This window comes from Glycine max, chromosome 20 (genome assembly GCF_000004515.6).
Source record: "Glycine max cultivar Williams 82 chromosome 20, Glycine_max_v4.0, whole genome shotgun sequence".
Taxonomy (NCBI): domain Eukaryota; kingdom Viridiplantae; phylum Streptophyta; class Magnoliopsida; order Fabales; family Fabaceae; genus Glycine; species Glycine max.
The window spans coordinates 43,753,520-43,777,758 of record NC_038256.2 but is presented as its reverse complement, the minus strand read 5'-3'; the positions used below and the strand labels follow the sequence as shown (position 1 = coordinate 43,777,758).

Genomic DNA, 24,239 nt, shown 5'->3' with positions numbered 1-24,239 from the left:
ATTATTACGATATTGATATGAAACATTTATTAGTATTTTTTTATGATTAATCTCCATCAAAAAATTAGACTGATAACTTTTAATAGAATCTCTCCTCTTATTTATATTATTTTCATCCACAAGACTCAATTTAGACATTACTTAAAAAATTTGAGCATATTAGAACTTAACCCAACCACATTTTGGTATTTGTTCAACTAGTTTAATATGCCAATCTAGTTAGATTTATTTTTTAAAGATTGGTTCAGCATATCTAAGCTCAATTTCTTCAAAAACAAACCCCCATGAATAGCAATGTGCAAGAATAATTGTCCTCTTAGAAATAACAAGAGCAGTATTTTCTGAAGATGATGAGATGTACGGATTACTAATTTTAATATTTTTTCTATCATTGTATATTTTATTTTAAGCTAGATTAGAATTTTAGTCCACTTTAATTTTTTATCCTTAATTTTGATCTCTTTTTTCTGTATTTTTAGTCTCCTAATTTGAAAATCTACAATTTTTTATTGAATCTTTAATTTTCCATGTTTTATTTCTTTTACTTTATTTTAATTGAATCTAGATTTAACATAATCGCTTAAAGTGACATCACAAAATCATTTAATTAATTAAAATATATAAAAATTATATATATATATATAACATTATTTTTTGGATTTTATATATAACAAATAAATTGTAGCATTATTTTTTAATTTATATATTTAATTTCATAACCTGCTGGCATGGAGGCCAACCATTATAACATAAACTTGTTGAAAGTTAGAAAATCATATCATCATACCTAAACGTAAAACTCTTGTGGGTGTAAAAAAATGAAAATGAAAATCTCACAAAAGTAACTAATTGAATTCATTAGTAAAGATTAATTATTAATAAAATCAATGAATATTTTGTACCTATGAGTAATAAAAAAAAAATCTTCACAGAATGTCTTGTTTCTCCTCTCCATTCTACATAAGAGACCGAAATCAAAAATCAGAAACGGTGTGTGCTGATGATCAGTTTTACCAATCATTTATTTTTTTTACTCCGGCAACAAATATCCACTTTTATTTCGTTTCTTCGAAGAAGAAAAAAAAAATCTCATCTCTTAACCAAAACATGAAGTAAAGTAGCTGTTTTTGGCATCAAAACAAATAAAAACATGTCAACCATCTGTCTTATCGTAAAACTCATTTAGAGCATTTAGCAGAATTAATTAGACGAAATTAGCCACCAAACCTGGACTGCATGTAATTCATTCAGCTTATGTTTTGCTCCATTTGACACTTTTCAGCATTTTTCCATTAATAAAAGCCTCAGATCCTTTAATTTCGACTGTTAATTTTCAACTTCCGATAACTTTCTAAAGATTTGAAAGAGACTGGTAGGTTCAAGTATTGCAACGAACCCAAGAACTTTCACAAATAACACATTGTTTAACACAAACAATTCAGAGTCAAGGGATTATACAGGAGATTATTTTATATAATTACTTCATCATTCATGTGTTTTTATGATCCCGCATTCCCACTCCTCTCCTTGTATGGAAATGTGCTATGTACATAGTTCATTAATACAAGCTTTATGTAATGTTTGGGCCTCCTAACTAGTAAGCTCGTTTCACTCAAGGGTCCACACAAAGAAAGCGCGTTTCTTTCTGTGAACTTCGCAGTTCCCCCAACTCCCAACGGAGGCGCCTGCCAATATAACCTAACATTTCATCAAAAGTCACAAACTAACAATTTGAAAGTGCTATCACTATCAGTAATTACGAAAAACACCAAGAAAAAAAAAATACTCCTTAGAATACACCAAGAAATTAAATATAAAGAAAATGTCAAAAACATCTCTTAAAAAGCTGTTTTAAATCGCTGTAAACGTCAATCCTCCAAAATCTGCTACAAGGAAAGCCTGTCCATGTGTAAGGTGTTATATTCAATTGGTCATCCATGCTTAAAATCACATCCAAATCGTTTCTAAATTAAAAGTAGGGACAAACAAAGGGAACACTTTGTGGACTACGAAAACCTAATGTGGAAAAAAAAGTAATAAAACAAAAAATAAATATATTTAACGTCTTGCAAACTTAAAAGACAAATACTTCCTTTAATAAGAGGATTATTAGTAAGGACATTTTGTTAACAGAATTTAAAAATAATTGCGAGAAATTGACTACCTGAGAATAACTCAACAATACATCAAGTTATGAAAGAACAGAAAGTACTTCCTACATAAAAGAAATGCCAATTTAACCCCTTGAGAGGTATAAGAGAAAGCACTTGCCATATAAAAGAATATTTAAACATCGCAAAACACAAAACTAAAACTAAAAGATAACCATAAGTGATAGAAAATGAAAATGTAATGAGGAACTTCTTAAAAATCTTGCCCATATCACATTAAAAGATGTTCCAGACATTGAATTATTTGGAGCATGAATATTCAAACACACATGCCAGAATCAAAAGTATCAATCATCTGGAGTCTGGACACCTAGAATTAGAATAAAATTCTAATGAGTCAACAGCCAACAGATATAGTCAATGTGCCGCTAACCCTCACAATTTCTGCCCTCCATCACACACCAGATTTTATAGGATTTTATCACATGAAAAGCCAGGAATCTCCAAATTTGACGACGTGTTGGTCCAGAAAAACACAATACTGATTGACCAAAGTTCATTCCTTAGCCTTGAGTGGACACTTGGCTCCACTTCAATACTCGTGCACCTCTCCTCCTGTACAACACAAGTGCAAATACAGGGGGAAAATGATTATGCCATCCTCAAAGTTTTTTACTATGACTACCATTACGCTACCCATTACGAAGTGATCAACCAAGTGTCCACTGCTATCAGTAAATACCTTGATTACATCTTCATATTTCTATTTGTCATGACAATTAAAGTATGAGTCTACAAAATAAGATTTTTTACTGCCAAACTGTAATCAAAGGTAAACAGACAAGAAATAAAATTCAAACACCAATAAAAAGACAACACAGATAATAAACTGCATCAAACCATCATATAAGGTGAAATATGATACTATAGCTTAAATGCTACAAGAACTGACAATTCCAGACCAACTAAAATCATAAGCACGCAAATTAAAGCTACACGCAGAAACGAATACTAAATAGAAAGTAGCATCTAGTATCTCTTCAACCATACTACTTATTATAAACTAGGAAAGCAGATACTGCAAACTACTGGGATTCAAGCAACCCAACCAGTCCCATTGTGTATTGACATCGATCTTTGAGCCACTCCTTTGCTGCTGGAAGAATTCATTGTGACCTCATGATTTAAGACTTTGAAAAGGCCAGGGATCCTCAAGTTGAAGTTCAAGATCCAGCAATAGATTCAACTATCAAAATTACTGCTGTTGGGCTTGTCGAGACTGAGCACCACCATAGCCACCACCATAACCAACTTGCCCACCATTTCCCTGAGGAGTCCCATAATTTCCAGATGCATGAGTTTGTTCAGATCTCCAAGCTGCATTTCCATAACCTGAATTTCCATTTGCATCCCCATAGCCACCACCCATATAGTTGCCACTGCCACCACTACTTGTTAGTTCAGTCCCACCAGGAGCACTAGCATTACTGTTTGGACCACTCCCAGTACGTCCACCAACAGTACCATATGCACTTGAATTCCCATAAGAACTATCACTTCCACCATATCCAGCATACCCACCATATCCATAACCTTGATTCCCATATCCAGCAGCTCCACCAGGGGACTGACCTGCAGTTGCTGAACCAGGACCGCCACCACCAGATCCAGCACCACCACTAGGAGCACCCCAAGCAGCAGTGTTCCCATAACCCATAGATCCATAACCAGAAGGAGCCTGAGCAGGCCATGAACTTCTTGGGCCACCAGGTGGACCACCAGCATAAGCAGCATTAGGGACATTAGGATTCCCATATGTTGCACCAGCAGGTCCACCATACCCAGCAGTGGCACTACCATAACTTCCATATGCACCATAACCAATGCCATTATTAGCCGGACCATAACCATACCCAGGAGCACTATAGGCAGAAGAACCGTAAGGAGGGAATCCACCTGCAGCGCTTTGAGGCTGCATATACCTACTAGAATCCATACGACCATCATATGCATTTTGGCTGCCACCAGATGCCCCATAACCTTGATACCCACCAATTCCAGCACCACCACCTCCAGCACCACCCATCATACGGCCACTTGCACCAGGATTGGCATCCTTGGGAAGTGCACGCTTTACCTCAACTTGTTTACCATTTAAATCATGAAATGATTTGTGCAAAACCCTATCAACTGCCTCCTCAGTATCAAATGAAATAAACCCAAATCCCCGTGGACGCCCAGTATTCTGGTCATACATGACTACTACATCAGTTACATGTCCATAAGACTCAAAGTACAGACGAAATTTTTCTTCAGTCAGGGTGGGAGGCAACCCTCCAACAAATATCTTTTTAGTCCTGATGTTTCCTCCATTTTCAGAATTCATGCCAGAATTGGAATTTCCACCTCTGGAAGTGACAGAAATTTGTTGATCCTCTCTTGAGAAGGCCTTTTTGGCATCAACCTGTATAATGAAATTATAAAATAAGTTGCTAGTTGGGCCTTTAATTGATAATGAAAAGAAAAGCAAACACAAGATCCCAATTAATCAATATTCCACGTTATCAACATTATGAAAACAAATCTTTGAGGAAGAGGCATTAATTCATGGTTTTACATATACGACCATAATATATATCCAAAACCATACAAAACAAAACATGACAAAAGCTATCAATAGATCCCACAAGAACCATTGATGGTACTGCATTCAAGCTGGGGCATACTCATCCATGAAAACAAGCAAACCAATCCTATTCCTAAATACAAGCATATGTCAACACTTGTGATTATGCAAATCGTTGAAGGAAATGCATCGAATACTTCCAACTTCAAAAGATTTCTACTTCTTTGCATTTCAAGAATTGAACAAAGGAATTACAAGTATACTTGTCTCAATTTGAGGGAAAAAAAATCTAAGAGATTTAAGTAGTACGGATAAACTGCAATCATCATATACTTGATGCATCGTATACCAACAACCAAAGAAATGCTAACATTTATCAACTCCCTTGAGTAATAAAGCAGATTTTTGTTTTCAAAGCAAACAAAGAGCAGAGGAATCTATGCAGTCCCTTTCCACATCCATCCATCAACAACAGTTCACCACAGCTAGTAGCACAACAATTACTTGTTTCCTAACAACTTAGCCCACAGGCACAAGACCTAAAACCTTCATCATTTGAAAGAGTTTTGGCAAAACACGTCTTGAATTAAGAAAACCAAAGTAGCAAAGCAAGCCATGAACAAAACAATTAGCCCAGCGTTACAGAAACTAGTCAACCAAAAGTAAATATATGCCAAGGAAATAAAAAACTAAATAAGCCCTACCTCCATGAACAAACCGCGAGAACAGTTAAGACCCTAAACAAAAAGCCATCAATCATTTAACAACAAAAAATAAACCACGGCTCATTTTTACCCCCTAGAAGATACCCCCAATTCAGAACCAGCAACAACCACGCTAAAAAGTACAATACAATACTTTCAATCGGAACATGAAGTAAAGAAATGACAAAAAAAATGATAGAAGCGTTACCGTTCTGCCGTCTATGACATGTTTGTCTTCCAAAACCCTATCTAGAATGTTAGGATCCGCAAAAACGACGAAACCAAAGCCCCTTGGCTTCCCAGTGTTCTTCTCCCGCATGACGGAAGTGCTCAAAACGTCGCCGTAGTTACCGAAATGCTCCTTGAGCTTGTCCTCCGTCGTATCCCATGAAATCCCACCGATGAAAAGCTTGCCTTGATCCGAATCCATTCTTCCCACTCTCTCTCTCACTCACTCTCTGTATGTATATATACGAATAAAATATAAATGAATGGGCTTGACAGTGGTGGTGGTCGATTTGGGGGAGAAAGTTGAAGGTGGGAATTTAGGTTTTGATTTGGGGATGAAAGAAAGAAAAGAGGGAAGAGTGAGGGCTTCCAAGACACGAATAAATGAATGAGAGTGTGCGAGTGAGTGTGTTTGGTTTTTGTAGTGTTTTTCAAAAGGTAGTCTCGTTTCACGGCTCAGATTTGTTTGATTCCATTTTTTTATAACAATTCTATTCAATTAATAATCAAAATCAAAATACACTTCCAATCCTTTCTTTGGACCAAGAAAGACAAAATTAAGTGTAAGAAAAATAATAATAAATCAGAAGGAAAAAAATAATGAAGAAATAAAATTTACTGTTTTATTAATGTAAAAATTTGCTGTCATTTACATGAAAGATACATATATTTTTTATTTTGTTAAAAAAGAGTGAAAGCATTTTGTAATTAATCGCATTTTTGTTAAAAAAAATTATAAGTATTTTTTAACATAAATAGTCTTTATATTCATGGTATAAATAATTTTATATTATTATTCAATCACAATTTAATATATATATATATATATATATATATATATATATATATATATATATATATATATATCGTATATTTATCAATTTTAAAAATAATTTACTTCAAATTATATCAAAGATGATTTCTAACTGATTTACAGTAACAAAAAATTATATAATAATGCATATTTATTGAAATCAAATGTCAACTAGTGAGTAGGTAGATAAATTTACCATTTAATGAATTTAATTTTCTCTCGTTTTTTTCACAATTTAAAGACAAATAATTTGTTGAAGCCTTATGCGCTTTTTCTCGTTTTTTTTTTTACTTTAATCAAGTCAAATATATTTTATAAATATAAATTTTGAATCTATCCTATTTTTAACATATACTTTTTTAATAAAATGTATTCTAAATTAATTTTTGCCTGTTGTGTAATAAAATTTATTCAAAAGAATTATTTATAAGTGCGCATGGGGTCTCTAAATATATTCATGAATCTAAATTTTAAAATAGAATAATAAAAAAAATTAGTTAATGATACTAAAAATAAAATTACGCATACACTTCAAATATGATAAGACAATTAGAATGAAATTAATTGATATTATATATCATTTTTAATATATATATATAATTTAACAAACATTGAATTTTATCAATACATACATTAATTTTGGAGGTTCGCCATCATAAAAAACTTTGCTAAAATTTGATCTTTAACCAAATTGACTGAAATGAGTTGATTCATATAGTCGATATTATCTTGAAGATGAGATTTTGTTATTGTTATTGTAATTGTAATCATTATATTAAAAGTTGTCATCAATAAGAAAAAGTATTTAAAGTTTTATATAATATAAAAAAGGAAATTAATACATTTATCTTAAGGTACAATCGGTTATTTAAAATATAAATAAATTCCTATCATTAGATTTCATATTTACTAAAAATGTTGAATTTTCAAAATTTATGTTGCTTGATTGTTAAGGGAATGTTGTATGGTTTATTTATTGGATTAAGAAAATTTAACATAGGTTTACCATGGGACATGTATATTTTTTCTTGCTTTATCTAATTTTAACCCAACAATAAAAAATATATAAAATTTATCTTTGTTAAATATTTTATTTTCATGTCTATTTATAAACAAAGGTGTTCCATGGTAAATTACTTTTTTCAAAACTATAGTTTTTAACCAAGATAATTGATACATTTGTATTATATATTATTGATGAAAATTTTAAAATTTTTATGCAATAAATCAAGGAACATTTGTGATCTCTAACACAAGACAAAAAAAGTAAATAATATTGTGTGATCATATGACAGATATTGTCTATTGAGATAATATTTTGTTCTTATCATTGTTGTTGTAATATTATTTATATTAAAAGTTGTCATCAACAAAATGTTATATACAAAATGTTATATAATTTAGAAACTTGTGGATACACTCTTGTAATATATATTCCAAGGTATTAATATGTTATTTAAAATATAAATAGTTTATATCATTATATTACATATTTACAAAAATCTTGATTTTAAAAGTTACTATACATGCTTATTAAGATAACATTGTAACATCCCAGAGGCACTTATGAGAATGGGAAGTGATTATTGGTGCAAAAGAGATACGTAAATAAATCAAATATACACTCAAACGAGGGGATCCATAAATTATATAAACCTAAAATTGTACATGATGACTAAATTAATCAATATTATATATAACAATAAAATGAAAGATGAGAACTCAAGATGAGTATACTTAATTTAAGTTGAAGATGGTCCAAACCTAAAAGATTTAATAAGACTCCAATCCATGATACGTATTTAAGTGTTTTTTTTCAACAATTTTAATTATAATAAATGGGTTATTTTGATGCTAACCATGATCCCAAGTTTTAATTCCATATTAGCATCTGAGTGTCAAGCTTGCTTTGATAGTGTTTTTGAACATGATGGATGCTTCATGCAATACTGAGGATTCCAATGAGTGCAATGATCTTTAGTGAGAAGTGAAACTTGCATACACCCACACAAAAACTCTGATGTCAATGTCAGAGAGTATAAAAGATGTGTAAAATTAACTTCCTATAACCTACTAAAACCTCTCGGGCTAACAAAAAATAGACTGTAAAGGGAGATGAGATATGTAGGCAAGAATGAGCTTAATCTTGTAGAGTGATCACAAAAGTGAGCTTGTAGAGGGAGACACTGTGAGCATAATGTGCCTTTCTCTATTTAAAAAGAATAAAAATAAAATAAAAAGAGAAAGATGATGGAGATTAAATAAATAAAAAGTGCATTGTTATTTTGAAATTGAACTTTATATGTAGTTAATGAGATTTTTTATATTCAATTAAAGATAGTAGTAATGTAGTTTAAAATATTATTAAGAGACAAAATAGTATAAAAAAATGGAGAGAAAAAGTGAATACTGCTATGATAATTTTTATAAATTATTTTGGATATACTTTTTTTTTTATCTTGGATTGTTCAATGAATTGTATTGCTCCTTATGACTGTTACTTCCTGCACCTCATAAATTTCAACATGCACCTCCTTTTTCTTTTATAATTTTGAAAATCTCAGAATTATCCTTCTTATTCTATATGTTATACTTGTACTCCCAGCCCTACGCGTACCCTTCTTCTCGTCAGCTTCTCCGGTTTTCCCTCCCTTTCTCCCTCTTTCTTTTATTTTCTTTCTAAAGATAATATTTGAAAGTTCTCACTGTAATTCATAATTTTGCCACATACGCGGTGGGTTTCATAAATCATAGAGGATTAATTACCTTGCACACTCCACATATTCAACCTTGCAGTCATGATCCAATGACTCAAATTGTAGTCACATTTCACACATTCAACCTTGCAATCATTGTAGCTACTGGACTTGGCAAAATCATGTAATGTTTCTGGATCATCTAATCCAAAACGTTTGAAAAGGTACGAATTCTGGAGTATGTAATCCGTAATATAAAATTTTCATTACGAATTAGGTGATCTGGAATTTATACAAATCCAATTTTGGCACAGGCAATCCGTAATATAAATTTTAGATTAGTTGATGCGTTCCATATTACCTATTCCGGGACAACCTAACTAAACTTACATATCATTTGCTTTGGAGGCAACAAAAACATGCAAATTAATATGAATTTTTTTACTTTGCAACACAACCTCAGTTTTTGAATTCAATAATCCGAAAAAAACACAAACACCACAAAAAACAAAACAAAAAAACAAAAACTGGCCTCTATAGCAAAAGGGACTAGAAGATGTGGTGCCACAAAGAGGAAGCAAATATCTCTCTGCAGGGAGTGCAATCACTTTATGTGGCGGTGACATGGGAACGAAAATCGCCACTGCTATGAAAGGTGAAACTTGAAAGGGGGTGTACGAAATACACGGGGTACAGGAAACATGACCCTTCCTTACATGTGTACAAGCCCAATTTATTCTATCCTTAATACGCTAGAGAAATTCATAGGGTTGATATCCAACCTCTTCGCGTAGTTATTGTGAGACTTAATTCTCTTAGAGTGTGTTTGGACTAGTGAAGTTAAAATTTTGATTTTAAGAATTTTAAATATTTTAATTGAAATTCTTTTATTTTTAAAATTTTGTGTTTGAATAAAAAAAAATTAAAGTTGTGAGGGTGAGAAAATGAATGCAAAAAGAAGAGAATATATGACAGGTGTACTTCCAAAGAAAATAATATTGATGCAGTATGAGAAGTTGTAGGAAAATCGAGACATGGCGACGTACACTACCACAGTTAACATCGCAAGGCATGGCCTAGGCCCTCCACGCCGAAGAACACCTCTACCGCGTGATGGGTAGCGATGACTGCTTCCATAACCGGCGGATACAGTTCTACGTGTCTCCCTACGTCCATACACGATCGATGCTCCACGAGTTCAGACGGTGTTTCTTGAAGAAGAGGATCATCGGCACGAGGGAAGAGTCGCGAGTTCGAGAACAAGATTTTGAAAACTTTCATGTGGAAGAAATGATGAAGGTTATAAAGAAAATACGCAAAAGTTTAGAAAGATTCTTCTGTCAATAAGAAAATTTCAATTTCTCACATTTCAGAAGCAAAATGAAATTTCACACCTTTAACTATTTAAAATTCTGTTTTAAAATTCCAAAAATTTAAATTTTTTATAAAAAAAAACATTCAAACAATAAATTTTAGATTACAGAAATTTAAATTCTCTGATAAATTTCTTTGCTCAATTAAAATTCTCTATCAAAATGCACTTTTAGTTTATTTTGAGTGTTTAATTAAGTTTTTTAGTATGTAATTGTATCCTTTTGTTTTTTAATTTTATCCAATTGGATAATTTTCCTCAAATTGAATGAATTTCAGCTAGGTGATAAATCCTGACAATTATTAAGTTGAAAAGTGACGGTTAAAAACCGTCGCTATATTTATTCTTATTTTGAAATTAATAAAATAAAACAAATATAATTTTAAAATCAGCGAACGAAATACAACTTCTTCTCCTCTGCAAGAAAATTCAACGACATCAACTCCAGCGACGAGTAGCTCCCAATCAGCACAAAACCCCCCATTATCGACGACAATTTTCATGACTTCGATGGCGGAAATGCAAGCGCAATTCCAAAGAGGGTTTTTGCTGAGCTTGTTTGGGGCATCTTCACTGATACAATGTCTCCGAGTTCGTCCACAGTGCAGCCTAGGAAGTGGAAGCCCAGACCCAGATTGGCCACCATGGCGGGAGCAAACGCTTTCACCAACGTCGTTAGCGGGTTCGGGCTCCCTTCGAATATTAACTGACATGCTGTTGCTGCATCTAATTCTTAATCTCTCTTGTCTTCCAAACTCACCAGAGATGGACACATGAAGCACGTCAACGTTGTCATCTCAACTCTTGCAAGTTTGTCTCACTTCCAATTAGAAATAGAAGAGCATCAATAATCTTTCCAAATATAATTTTCAAACCACCATATTATATATATTTTGTTGATTTTAAAATAATAATAAATATTGTGAAGATTTGAAACCACTATTATTCGTGATTGATAACTATCAGGATTAATTACCTATTAAGTAAAATTGTAAATTCTTTTTAATTAACAGGCTAATGCATAGTCTGGTAGAGGAGAAGTGAAAAAAAATTAAAGTGAATCCTTTACTTTCATTATACTATACTTTAATTCAAACATTTTTTTCTCAATTTTATTTCATTACATACTACCAAACTATGAGTAAAGTAGTCACTAGCAAGTGATACTTTCTTTTGGGTAAAGAATTTTATTATTCTTCTTTGAATAAAGCAAAGCAGTAACTCAACAAAAAGGGATGAAAAATCAAGTGTTTGATTCAAATTTCAAAGTGAACGCCTAAATTATTGTCTCGATACATAAGTAGTATAATAACTCTTGTAAGTTAAAAGCAAAATAATGAAAATATTCGTAGTTCTACTTGAATATCAAAGTAGCTTAAATAGAAACATAGTTTATGGTACTGCGAATGATTCCACGTTCTAGATATGGCTTACGATATTTTCTTCGACCAAAATAGTACTACATAGCATGACATAGAAGTATTAAAAACGCAGTAAAACAAGAAGTATTAAAAAAATTATGATCTAGCTGGACATTTATGTTATAGATATGCCAACCATTCAAGACATTAATTTTGCAAAAGCACGACTTTAATTTGAAGAGTGGCAAGGTAATTTAGCAATTGATTAAAACAATTAGTTGATGTAAACCATGAACCATTCGATTTTTCGACAATTCATTAAAACTGATGAGTTAAATTTATCAGTAGAGATTAAATATTGATAAAATTAATAAATTATTTTATATCAATAACATGGTTATAAAAAAATCATGAACCATCCGATCATTTTGTTTACGGAGAAAAACTTGTTTCCATGATTTTCTACAATGCCATTCATTTTTACCTATCAAATTGACAAGATGTTTTAAAACGGAAGCTTCACAAATTCACTACCCAATCCGGTTTCAAGAAGATTAAATACAAGGCATTTTCCTTTCTTGCTATAACGACAAGTAGTCAAATATAGGAGAGCAAAAGATTTTTCAGATATGAGACAAAGTAACCAATGTTGTCCCTACCTTTCATTCTTACATTATTAAAATACTCTTGTGCCCACAATCATCATTAAAAGCCTAACGTTAATATTTTCGAAATTCTTTGGAGCCAAACGGCTTTTAAACTTGTCACATGTTCCTCTCCCTTCTCTCTCTCTCTCTCTCTCTGGGTGGCATGCATGTCAGTTTCTGACTCAGTTACTTTCATTCATTATATGCCACCTTATCAACAACATTCCTCCCCCTTATCCTCTTCCTCTTCCCAATAGACATGGGTTGTTTCATGGCATGTTTTGGTCTATCCAACAAAAGAAAGCGTAGAAAGACTATCTACAAAGTCCTAGCTGGACACCAAGTAAGTACACACCCCATTCCTTTGTTCTTAATTTGTAATATTTGTATAAAAATATGTTCATACTTGATCTAGATTGCCACTTATCAATTAAAACTTTAAAAGATAATTGTATTATCTAGCAGAAATATGGAAATTATGAAGCTCTTGCCATAACCGAAAAATTCACTATCCCTGATTCTGATTTCAGGTTAGTATTTATTACTCTCTCTTCGTTTACCTTGATGTGTTATGTGAATGTGTAGATAAGATAGGTTATTTATTTATTTATATTTATTTTATTTTTCAGAGGAAGAGATGAAGTTAAGGAGCAGAATAGTGTTAAAAGCAAGAAGAAGAAAGTTACCTTCAATTTGAATGTACAGGTATATGAGCCAAACCCCACAGCTTATCAGGTATTGAATAATGAGGAAGAAGAAAATAGGAACCATGCTGCAGAAACAGAAGGATCTGCAGCCTTGCCAGTGAGATACCCTTCTAATCATAGATATTACAATTGCGGAGATGGATATGATGATCAGGAGGATGAAATGGCATATGAGGATTCTGACATTGATGACTATGAGGATGACGATGACAATGAATTTGATGATGATGAGTATGATTGGGATGATGATGGTTGTGATGGAAGTTTGGAAAATGATGAGGCTGAGGTATGTGATGCAAACACTAAACAGAAAGAGTTGGCGGAGTCATGCTATCCTTCTCTGGCAGAAGATAAGATAAGGAATCAGATGCTAGATGAAGCTGAGCTGAAATCCAATTTAAGTGGAGGAGACAGAAGCAAGGACATGCATTCTGTTCTGATCCCTGTGGAGAATCTCACACAGTGGAAAGCAATCAAAACAAAAGTTGTATCATCAAGCAAGCACACGAGGAAGGAGAATGTTCCATCAAAGCAACATACAAACATGCCCTTAGTCTCTGAAGCAAGCTTGAATTTCTCACCTTGCAGCTTGGAATCAAATGCCCTTCAGTCCATGCCTCTATTGCCAGAAATTGCAGTTGATGCTAGTCTTTCAAACTGGTTGGTTTCTCCTAATTATCGTGTCTCCTCGACCACAATTCATTGCCAATGATGCGGTCATGTCATTGAAAAAAACAGAAACTTAGAAAATATCAATTCTGTGGACTTAACGAAGCATTTTTTTTGCCACCAGCATGGACAGCAACTTCAAAGGAGGACGCATCAAATTTTGATTCTTCTGTTGATTATTCATTCACCAAATCAGTATCTGCCGGTTGGGTTGATTTCATTGTATTTGTATTTCTAATTCTTATGCCGTATTTTGTTTTGTTTTGTGAATGGTTATGTTGTAATCAATGGGGAGTGTATTTGTGTATTTTGTATCTTCATGTAACAGCTATACAATTTGAGGTGTTCTCAATTTTCATGTTCACATTACAGTACATTGTATTCATTAAGACATTCTGCAAAGTGATCTTTGTGTACGCAACATGGGTTAATATATTATAAAAAGTAAACTAAATGCAAACGGAATCAAAGAAACCCTGTCGGCAGATTACTTGGGAATAAATACTAGAATCATGAAAATTTATTCCACATAATGAGTGCATAATTCTTAGAGAAACAGTACCAAGTCATATTGTTGGAAGTTGTGGCTAAGCATGAAAATGTTTATTTACTTAATCTACAAGGAAGTTGTGCTACTATCTATACTTTCCAAATCATACTGTTGGAAGCAATGTGTGTGTTCTTTGATCTGCTGGAGAGCTCACAAAAGTCAACCTAAGAAATCATGTCAAAAAATCTAGTAAGATAAACTGGATCCAAATATTGGCAAACACAAGGAGCTTCTTATCTTGGTTATTGAAGAGTTAGTCCCAAGTCATCATATTTACTTCAAACTCAGGTTGCACAGCCCCCAAGGATGCTCCCATGATAAGTCCAGCAGAAAATTTGGCATCGCTTATCAAGGTGATCTCTACATAATTGAACAGATACAAGGATCGCCGCCGTCATCCTCATCCTCTGAGTCACTAACATCACTGCGCATATAGTTGAAAGACCAAATGTGAGATAATTATGGTTATATGTCACATCTCGGCTTGATTATCATATTCAACCTTGTTTCGCTAGAATTTGCTAGAATAACATTGTAAAGCAAATGCTTCGAACTTGTATCCCAGGTACGATAGAAAACTTTGGTTATTGTTTTCTTCCTTTATTTTTTTTCCACCAGCATACTTGGGAGAAACTCCTACCAAATTTAACCTCTGAATTAATCACATAATTAAATATTTATGTATATCAAGAAAAAAAAGATGAATAAGTTCAATTTCATTTCAGAAGTTGTTGATTGGTTGAGTCTCAGGGCTTGTATAACATATCTTCCTAAGCCATAAAACAAGAACATGTCTCAAAATTTACTACTTGTGCTAATTTATGTTCTCACCTCATTCATTTTAATGGAAAAAACAACTTTTATTGCTGTTTCTAATTTCTATATAGATAAGAACTGGATTTTTATTTCCTAAAATTTGTCTTATGATATGAGCTAGAAAACACAGATATGACAGAGGACAATTATATGATATATGGTGTTATAACTAACTTTAAAAGAACAGGACATGACAAAACTATATACAATGTATGTGATTGGTATAAAATTAACATAAAACACAAATCTTGAATTAAAAGAGAGATCAATATTTCAAAACAAAAAGTGAACACAAGTCACCGTAGACATAATAAAATGCTATAGTTACCTAATTATTGTGACATTTCCATTTATAGTGCTGAATATCAGTCATTGCAAATGTTAATTCTCAGGTGGTCAGAAGCAAGTAAAGAACGAAGGTACTTCTCAGGAGCCTTTTGAAAGGACTATCAGAAAATTAATATTTTCAATTTCACAAATCTTTCTTCACATTTTAAGATTACTCCTGGAATGTGTGAAAGTGAAACAACACACAAAAAGAAAATGTAAATGAATCCACAAAGGAGAATTTTAGTTAGAGAATTTGATGAAAAATTGGCAGGGAAATTCTACGAATATCAGGAATGCTTAACATACACTAAACATGAAAAAGGATTCATAAAGGGCAAAATACACAATTAGCCACATTGATGCATCCATAAATGAAGTCACCCTGATATAACAATAAAGGACACTGTAATTCAGTGACCCACCAATGCATTAGGCAATAGGCATACATGATACAACAACAATAAATTCAAAGGAGGCAGAGACACACATGAATTCTGCCATTTGCACAAAATAGGGGGGGGGAGGAAACTATTTCAAAGTTTTCTTTCTCTCTCTTTTTTATCAAGATACAGCTGATTGAGCCAGTACACAACACGCACGTGTTTATTTATTTGCAACGTGTGACTGTGATGTATCTGAGCAAAATTCATCACACACACACACACAAGTTAGTCAGTTACTAGTTACCTTGGCTCGTATTCCAAAACCTCAACAAGCTTGTTTCCTATCCTATCGTTCCACTGCACTTTCCTTTTCCTATAAGTCTTATCTGATTTCCGTGCAATTCCTCCTTTTCGCACTGGCAACAAAGAATTGGAATCACTCTCATCTTCTCTATTGCTATGATCTTCAACCTTTCTGCCCTCTAAAGAAGCCACTGTCAGAGTCACAGTCACAGCCATAGGCTTGTTAATGCAGCCATTAGTATCCTTGGTTGACTTTTTAGTATCCATCAATAATAACAACACTCTTTATGCTCTCTCTCTCTCTCGCTGGTACGTTTTCCGTGGCAGACCGAAGTAGAAAAAACGAAAATTCAGGGAAATTAAGGAACTTGGAAGAAACCCATTTGACCCATTGACCTGAAAATCACAGCGCAAGTGCTATCTATGTCCCTCCAAAAACCGAAATTTCGGAGGAAACTTACCAAAGAGTTGAAGGAAGACAAAAACAGGGGAAACAGAATGAAAGCGGAAGAAAAGATATTAACTTTGACACGACCCACTTAATGGAGGAGCAGTGAGTATCAACAAACAAGAAAACGACATAAATTTGTATGGTTACAAAGTGAAAACAATCCACAACCAGAATCCGAATTGATGCACGTACAGTCTCGCACTGTTCCGAAAACAGGTTTTTGCTTTATTATTACTACTAGGGGAAGAAAAAAACACGCTCTAATAAAAACAGATTTTACTCACTTTCAATAATGTTTTTGTAAAATCCTTTTTCAACGCCTTAAAAAGATAAATCCCGTCATTTGCACAGGATTTATGAATTGGATTCTTTTAAGATTAGGAGATAGAATCAAATCTGAATGGATTATATTTAATTGGGTTTGTTGGAAAAAAGAAATTTAAAATTAAAATCAGGTTGTTTAGCGTATGGCATGAAATGAAACTGTGGTAAAAAAAAAAATCATTATATTTTTCAATTTTTATTTTTATTCATTATATGTTTTATATAAATATTTAATTGGAAAATATAAATATTTTTTGTTATTTAATAATTTATTTATTATTTAACTATTCTATAATTATCACTTTATACCTAAAATATTAAAAAAAAACAAAGATATAATACTAGATAGGCGAATTCTATGGTGGATCACTGAAAAAGTGGTCCATTTTACACCATTATTTTTAGCCGTAAGATCAATTAAGGTGCAAAAATTTATTTTGCATCATCCACCATCAGAAGAAAAAAGTAACCTTTTAGCAGTTGGCCAGAAGTGTCACCACCATAAGGATTTTTTTTCCCGTACTATATAAAATTAGACAAATTCTCTTAAAAATTTTCTTCTTCACCCTTTGTTTATTGACGGATTCTACCGTGCGAAAGTAAAAGATTTTTCACATGGTACCTAAGTAAATTTAAATCATTAGATGTGCTGATTTTGAAATCAATGATTAATATTTTTTTAATTTTTTCTTTTTCTCCTTTTTTGTTTTTCTTTCCCAATTTGTCCCTAATTACTCGTTTCTCCAATCACCTAATTTCCTCCATCGTCCCTTCTCTCTCCATTACCTTTCTATCCATTGCTTCTCCATGACTATCAATGACTTTCAAGAAAATAACAAACAACAAGGATCCAACATAGAACAAAAAATTCAACACAGATCAACAAGAAATTAATTCCCAAAGGAGAATGACGAACCATTGCGAAACCTTTCCTTGCATGTGAACGGGGATCATCGTGTGTCGCTGCTGTCGGCCACCCCCATCATCCTGTGTGAAAAAAATGCTAGATGGTTTAGCGCCAAGGAAGGTGGAGATCGAAATCACTGGGTCTCTAAAGGGAAGACATGGAAGGGGTTCTCCAAGGGACAAAATTGGGAAAAGAAAAAAAAGAAAAAGAAAATTTTGAACCATAGATTTCATGTTAAAAAAATCTAACGATCAGAAATAATTTGCGAACAGTGCGTGAGAAGTTTAACTTATACACCATAGCCTTCGTCTTATTTATGATGAATATTGAATACTACGATGGACAAACTTCGCATATGATCTACGAGGTTGGCCAAAATGCATACCCCTTACATGATATACACAGTGTGAGAATTCGTGTTTCGAGAGGTATGTATAGTGCGAAAAAAATTAAGATCATTAGATACACATACTTTATAATCAATGGTTAAAATATTTGAGAGACTATCCAAGAAATACACAATGCAATAAGATTTATTAAACAAAAAATCAAATATTTTAAATTTTAATTTATGTTATTCTAAAATATCTAAAACCTATCATTATCATGACCTAACCATCATCACTCTTATGATGTTTTCGTTACAACTGTCATGATCATCATCATAACCACTACCAAGATTATCAACTGCTATTGTTACCAACATGATTGTTGTCACTATTACTGTTGTCATCATCACCATCATTAACATTGTAATCAGGGTAAAAATCATGATATTAATGGTTGTTATAACAATTTTAACATAAATTAAATTTTTAAAATTTTAATTTAATTAACAGTTAAAATTAATCATTTTAATTTTCACATAATCATTCTTATATTACACGTGACCATGTATATTTATCTATTTTAACTAGCATATTTTTACAATGTATTCTTTTAAATTTGTTTATATCCTACCTGATTTAAGTTATCTTTAAGAACCCAACCTCTTCCCATGCGGTCCTACCAATGATATCTTTATATAATTGTCTTACACCATTGAAATTGAAATGGACAATTAATTTGTCCGAAGTTTGTGGACAACACTGAATCTGCCAAAGAAGGATTTGGACTTGGAGGCTTAATCAGATTCAACTAAAGTGCAGTATGGTTGCACAGTAAACACTCCCTATCAACTCGATTATTACATTAACTAATTAGTGGTGCTGCTGGTTGGATGGTGGTGATGGGAGCTTCATATTATGGGGAGGGAGATCTATACCACGTGTGGCGCGCCTAAAATACAGGGAGTTAACGTTAACCATGTGAGTTTCATATATCTGGACCAATCACGTACTTTATTCAACTCAAAATCTTCAAACATTAAATGCAGGGTCTTGCCGCATTTACTGTTCAATTAGTTTGTTCTGTTTGGTTCTCTTGTTTCACATTATCACATTGCTCAACTTGGGATTTGAGTCTTTTTTTCTTCTTCATAGACTATGGGTATTCCTCCCTGCATCACCGCTTGTGGTATGTAACTGTTATTAGTTCAATGAAATCCAGTGCATAAACAAAATTAAACAAAAATTCTTTTATTAAATAAGTTATTTTCTAACATGGAATTTCAGTTTGCAAACATGCAAATTAAAATTAAATTTAATTTAAATATACCAACTGTAAATATATTTTTAATTATAAAAATTTTGTAAAGATTTTTTAATTTTTACACCACATTTTTTTATATCATGATGTTGATAATTTTAATGATGATTAATCTTCGTTGGAAAACCTGACGGATCATCTATAGTAGGATCATCCCTTTTAATTATATTTTTTTCATTCACAAGATTTAAACCTGAGACTTTATTTAAGAAGATCGAGTTCTGACCACTCGAACCAGCAACTTATTGGTTTTTTACACCACACTTAAATCATTCAACTAATAACTTTTTTTAATAATTACCATCAATGTTTAAAAAAGTTTAAAACTAGACAAAATAATAATTAAGAAAAAAAATTAAAATTTTATGAAGACTAAAATTAGAAGTTGAAATTTTTTTAAAGACTAAAAACATCTTTAAAGATAATACTAACACGATGATAAGATAAACGTTTTTTAAGAAAAAAATCCTCAAATCAAAGACTCATAACTTACATAGAAATCTTCTTAATTCTAACAACAGAGTTTTAGCAAGACATAGAGAGACTAAGAACAATAGAGATTAAGGGAGAGAAAAAATAGAACTCCATTGACGCTTGAAAAGATGTGAGCTTTCACCATAATCCTTCTCCTTATGCCTGCAACGCTTCTTGAGAGAAAGAATCCCTAATGACAACTAAAGAATGTATAATAGAAAGTATCTCCTAATCCTCTTTTTTCCTCCTTTTTTTTTTTCTTGTTCTGAGTAGCTTTTATGCAGATGCTTGCTATTCTTTTTTAATCTTTCGCAAAAGTTAGTCCGAGATGGAATTTTACATTCCACATTAGGTGCAAAAAGTAATTATAGGGTGCAGGAAGCAACGGCCTAGCTTATATTCCTGGAAAGGCCCACATTTCATTTTAGTCTTTCTTGAATTTCCTAAAAATATAAAAAAGAAACTATACTAAAAGTTTAGAAAATAAAAATACATAATCTTACAGTCTAAAATTTTAAATTGATCTATTGAGGACAAAATAAATTAATAATAATAAATAGATAAAAAATTCCTAAAAAATAAAAAAATAGATAATTTAAATAATTTTTCTGTCAAAATTTTGAGTGGGATGTCCTTCTCCTCTCTTAACTACTCTTTCATACTAAAATTCAACTCGAGCTCAATCCCAAATAATTAATAACACTATAACACTACTTTTCTCTCATTATAACCTTAATTCTAAAGTATCACCGACCCATTTTATTGATGATAATAAACCCTAAAGAACCTAAGTGACTATTTTAAGTAAAATCTTATTTTTTAATTATATTTTTCGTTTACAAAATTCAAAGTGAAAATCTTACTTAAAATATTTAAGTCCAACAGTATCACTCGAATCCGTTAATCTATTTAACTTTTTTTTTCCCTCATAAAATCAAATTCAGCCCAACGCAAGAGACGGTATGTTAGACAATGATCGAGAAAGATATTCAGAGATGACAAGTAACCGACAAAACAATTACATGCATCCCATCCTAACTCGGCAGTTGGCACAATATGCACTGCAACATTGTGCATGTTTGCCACGTAACTTGGTGGAATTTGCTGGCTTTTTCTACTGTGTCCACCAAGTTAAAATTTTTATTTTTTATTATAGACAAGGTGATGATGCAGCACCAACACCTCTACGAGGAGGTGAAAAGAGAAAAATAAAAGTTGAGAAGATATAGTTATATATACGAGAGTTAGTGAGAAAGAGAAGAAGCATATCAAAATGGCTGTAGAAATGGAGAGGGAGTCCTTGATAACTGAAGCTCCTAATGCACCGGTTACTGCACAGAGAAGGGTCAGAAGTGACTTGGAAAATTCTCTACCAAAACCATGTAAGAGTCTTCATCTTTTAAAACTTCTTGGAGTTCCATTATCTCTTGAGTCACGAGAGAGAGGAATGAAAACATATATAAGGCCACGCTATAGGATCATATACACTAATTTTGTGCAGATTCTAATAATATATTCTGTCATCCGTTTTCAGTATTTATTATTCCTATATTCAAAAGGACCATGCCATGAATACTTTTTGTCAATCTTAAGTTCATGAGTTCTCTCCCTTTATGCTGCTAAGGTCCCTCATCATTTATCAGTGTAAGTTAGTATTGCGTTGTTTTAAGTTTTGAATTACAAGTAAATAAATTAATCTTCCGTGTCCTGTTAAGTCAGATATTAGTTAAGGAGACAGTTGCATTTTGAATGAAACAGAACATACAAGGCATAAAAAGTACTTTTCATCAAATGGGTTGTTTAAATAATTTGGATTTAAATTTCCTCTTATATGTGTAGCAAAGCCATATTTTTTTTCATGTGACACGTTCAGAGCATTGAAAGCTCCTGATAAGGGTCACCCAAATGGAACAACAGGCCCAAAGGCACCACAACTTATCTGCTCTCCAGCAACATTGTGCTTTTTTTGATCAAGATCACAATGGAATCATTTACCCTTGGGAAACTTACATGGGTACGTAACGTAACAGTTTTGATTTCCAACAGCGTCCTCACCGGCACATTCTTTATCATCTAATCTAAAGTTCCTTTATCTTTGTTTTTCAGGGCTGCGTGCTATTGGATTTAATGTCGTTGCATCTGTTATTTTAGCTGTTGTTATCAATGCTGGATTGAGTTATCCCACTCAGCCTGTTAAGTCATTTTTATTTCTCTTTTTTCCTTAAAGTTAGAATCAAAACGGGAAAAGGACAACTATGCTGTATATCTTAGGGATTAAGCACTTGAGCATATTTTACAATATAAACATGAAAATCTGTGCAGTTATTAGCTTGTTCATTGAAATCCGTTGTCCTGTCAGACATTTGACACAACACTTAGTTCGATCCTTCTTATTAGAATTTAATTTAAAAATCATTTTTTGTTGTTGACTTCAACACTTAAACATCTTTCTACAACCCATACACTTTGAAAAAAAAAATAATCTTGATTTAAAAATATCATCATTTTAGATATAACAAAACTTTGTTATATGTTATTCATTTTTCAGTTTATATATAATGTTGTCCCCTCTCCTAGATTTTAGAGATTAATCGTGTCTGAGTCTAGAGTCGGATCCACTCTCTCTGTTGAGTCAGAGTCCGTATTTCTTAGGTACGAACCCTGGACAAAAACATATTATAATATATTCAAGATATAAGTCTTCACTTGAATTGTAATTATACAGAGTTGGTTTCCTTCTCTCCTTTTTCCTGTGTACATGCACAACATACCCAAAGCAAAGCATGGGAGTGAATCAGGAGTTTATGACACAGAAGGACGGTAAGTGATCGATGCTGATGAATAATCATGTATATATTAAAAAAAAAAATGTATCATGCATGTAACTATTGACTATATACGATTTGTCCTTAATGAAATGAAACAACAGTTATGTGCCAGCAAATATTGAGAACGTGTTCAGTAAGTATGCTCGTACAGTTCCTGACAAGCTCACACATGGGGAGGTCTGGGACATGACAGAGGGAAACCGAAATGCGTTTGACATATTTGGCTGGCGAATTTTCTGACATCTCAAATTACTTTCATTGTATAGATCCAATGAAATGTTACATATATGGAATGTGTGTTTTACTAATTTGCAGGCTTGCAGCTAAACTTGAATGGGGGGTTCTGTACATTCTGGCTAGGGATGAGGAAGGTTTCCTCTCTAAAGAAGCTGTTAGAAGATGCTTTGATGGGAGCTTATTTGATTAATGTGCTAAAATGCATGCTACTAGTGATGCCAAGATGGGTTGAAATTGGATTATGTAGTACTATATAGTGTGTATGTATAGTTACGTTATGTGTCGTTTCTCTGAGACATCTTAGTGGTGTAATGTTCGAAAACAAAACCTTGGGATTGATCAGTATAATAAAAGAGTTTACTGTCTAGCATACGTTCTTGTTATGTAACCTTTCCTCGCGTGTGGAAAAAGGCTACTGTTGTGTTTCATTCATATTAATCAGTCAAAACACTGGTATGTTCCTACTTCCTACAAGGTTCAGAATTCAGATACTAATTAATCATCGAGATTTGAGAGGCACGGATGAAAATGACTTGTTGATGGCAATATTCCATAATGAACATGGTTTATGTATTTTACAATAGAATAAAAATGAAGATTTTATTTATTTTTTCAATAAGGGGCTAATAGCTCAACCCAAAATCCACGAAAGAAACAGATAACAGAGCTATCTGCTAGATCCAAAACAGCAGAAACATCAGGTAACAGAGCTCTCTGGATTCAAGCTGGAGGTTCCTCAAAAGTATGAACTCCTTGAATTATCTCATTGTTTGAAGAAAAAAATGAAGTAGAATAACTTCAAAAATAATTTTCATATTATTTTTAATTTAAAAAATCATTTTATATTTTGTTTTTACGTATTATTTTGTCAGAATTATAAAGTTGGTAGTCTATCAAAGGACTTTGGTTTGAACAAAATACAGTTGCGCAATTGTCCCGTCAAAAACAAAATTCAATTTTTTTAGAGATTAATAGTAAAAATTAAAATTTTTTAAGACAATATATTAAACCCTTAAATTTATTATGTTATACTTTTTTTTTGCTATAATTTGAT

At 32.5% G+C, this 24,239-nt stretch overlaps 3 protein-coding genes and 1 long non-coding RNA gene across 7 annotated transcripts; 2 read left to right on the top strand and 2 right to left on the bottom strand.

Moving 5' to 3' along the window:
• Positions 1-2,382: 2,382 nt before the first annotated feature.
• Positions 2,383-6,117, bottom strand: LOC100786882 (heterogeneous nuclear ribonucleoprotein 1). Of its 2 annotated transcripts, XR_420402.4 has the most exons (3): positions 5,650-6,071; positions 3,221-4,575; positions 2,383-2,726 (listed from the first exon to the last, which is right to left on the bottom strand). XR_420402.4 is itself a non-coding variant. In XM_003556298.4 (2 exons), the coding sequence occupies exons 1-2, from the start codon at positions 5,869-5,871 to the stop codon at positions 3,367-3,369; spliced, it is 1,431 nt and encodes a 476-aa protein (XP_003556346.1). In that variant the 5' UTR covers positions 5,872-6,117; the 3' UTR covers positions 2,994-3,366. The 2 variants fall into 2 exon arrangements, 1 of the variants encoding a protein (XP_003556346.1); XM_003556298.4 differs by lacking the exon at positions 2,383-2,726 and having other exon boundaries at positions 2,994-4,575; positions 5,650-6,117.
• A 6,541-nt stretch (positions 6,118-12,658) lies between these two features.
• LOC100815399 (protein PFC0760c) lies at positions 12,659-14,293 on the top strand. Of its 2 annotated transcripts, none has more exons than XM_006606289.4 (3): positions 12,659-12,902; positions 13,022-13,089; positions 13,189-14,293. In XM_006606289.4, exons 1-3 carry the CDS (start codon positions 12,819-12,821, stop codon positions 13,976-13,978), a joined length of 942 nt encoding a protein of 313 aa, XP_006606352.1. In that variant the 5' UTR covers positions 12,659-12,818; the 3' UTR covers positions 13,979-14,293. The 2 variants fall into 2 exon arrangements, with proteins under 2 accessions (XP_006606352.1, XP_003555502.1); XM_003555454.5 differs by having other exon boundaries at positions 12,662-12,902; positions 13,025-13,089.
• A 53-nt stretch (positions 14,294-14,346) lies between these two features.
• Positions 14,347-17,094, bottom strand: LOC100786350 (uncharacterized). 2 transcript variants are annotated; one of them, XR_420401.4, is made up of 3 exons: positions 16,319-17,094; positions 14,763-14,909; positions 14,347-14,649 (listed from the first exon to the last, which is right to left on the bottom strand). XR_420401.4 is itself a non-coding variant. In XM_003556297.5 (2 exons), the coding sequence occupies exons 1-2, from the start codon at positions 16,582-16,584 to the stop codon at positions 14,846-14,848; spliced, it is 330 nt and encodes a 109-aa protein (XP_003556345.1). In that variant the 5' UTR covers positions 16,585-17,094; the 3' UTR covers positions 14,360-14,845. The 2 variants fall into 2 exon arrangements, 1 of the variants encoding a protein (XP_003556345.1); XM_003556297.5 differs by having other exon boundaries at positions 14,360-14,909.
• A 4,284-nt stretch (positions 17,095-21,378) lies between these two features.
• LOC100814870 (caleosin-like) lies at positions 21,379-23,552 on the top strand. The gene is made up of 6 exons (XR_001386814.3): positions 21,379-21,502; positions 21,960-22,134; positions 22,227-22,312; positions 22,846-22,940; positions 23,050-23,175; positions 23,264-23,552. It is a non-coding gene; the product is annotated as a caleosin-like (long non-coding RNA).
• Positions 23,553-24,239: the final 687 nt, after the last annotated feature.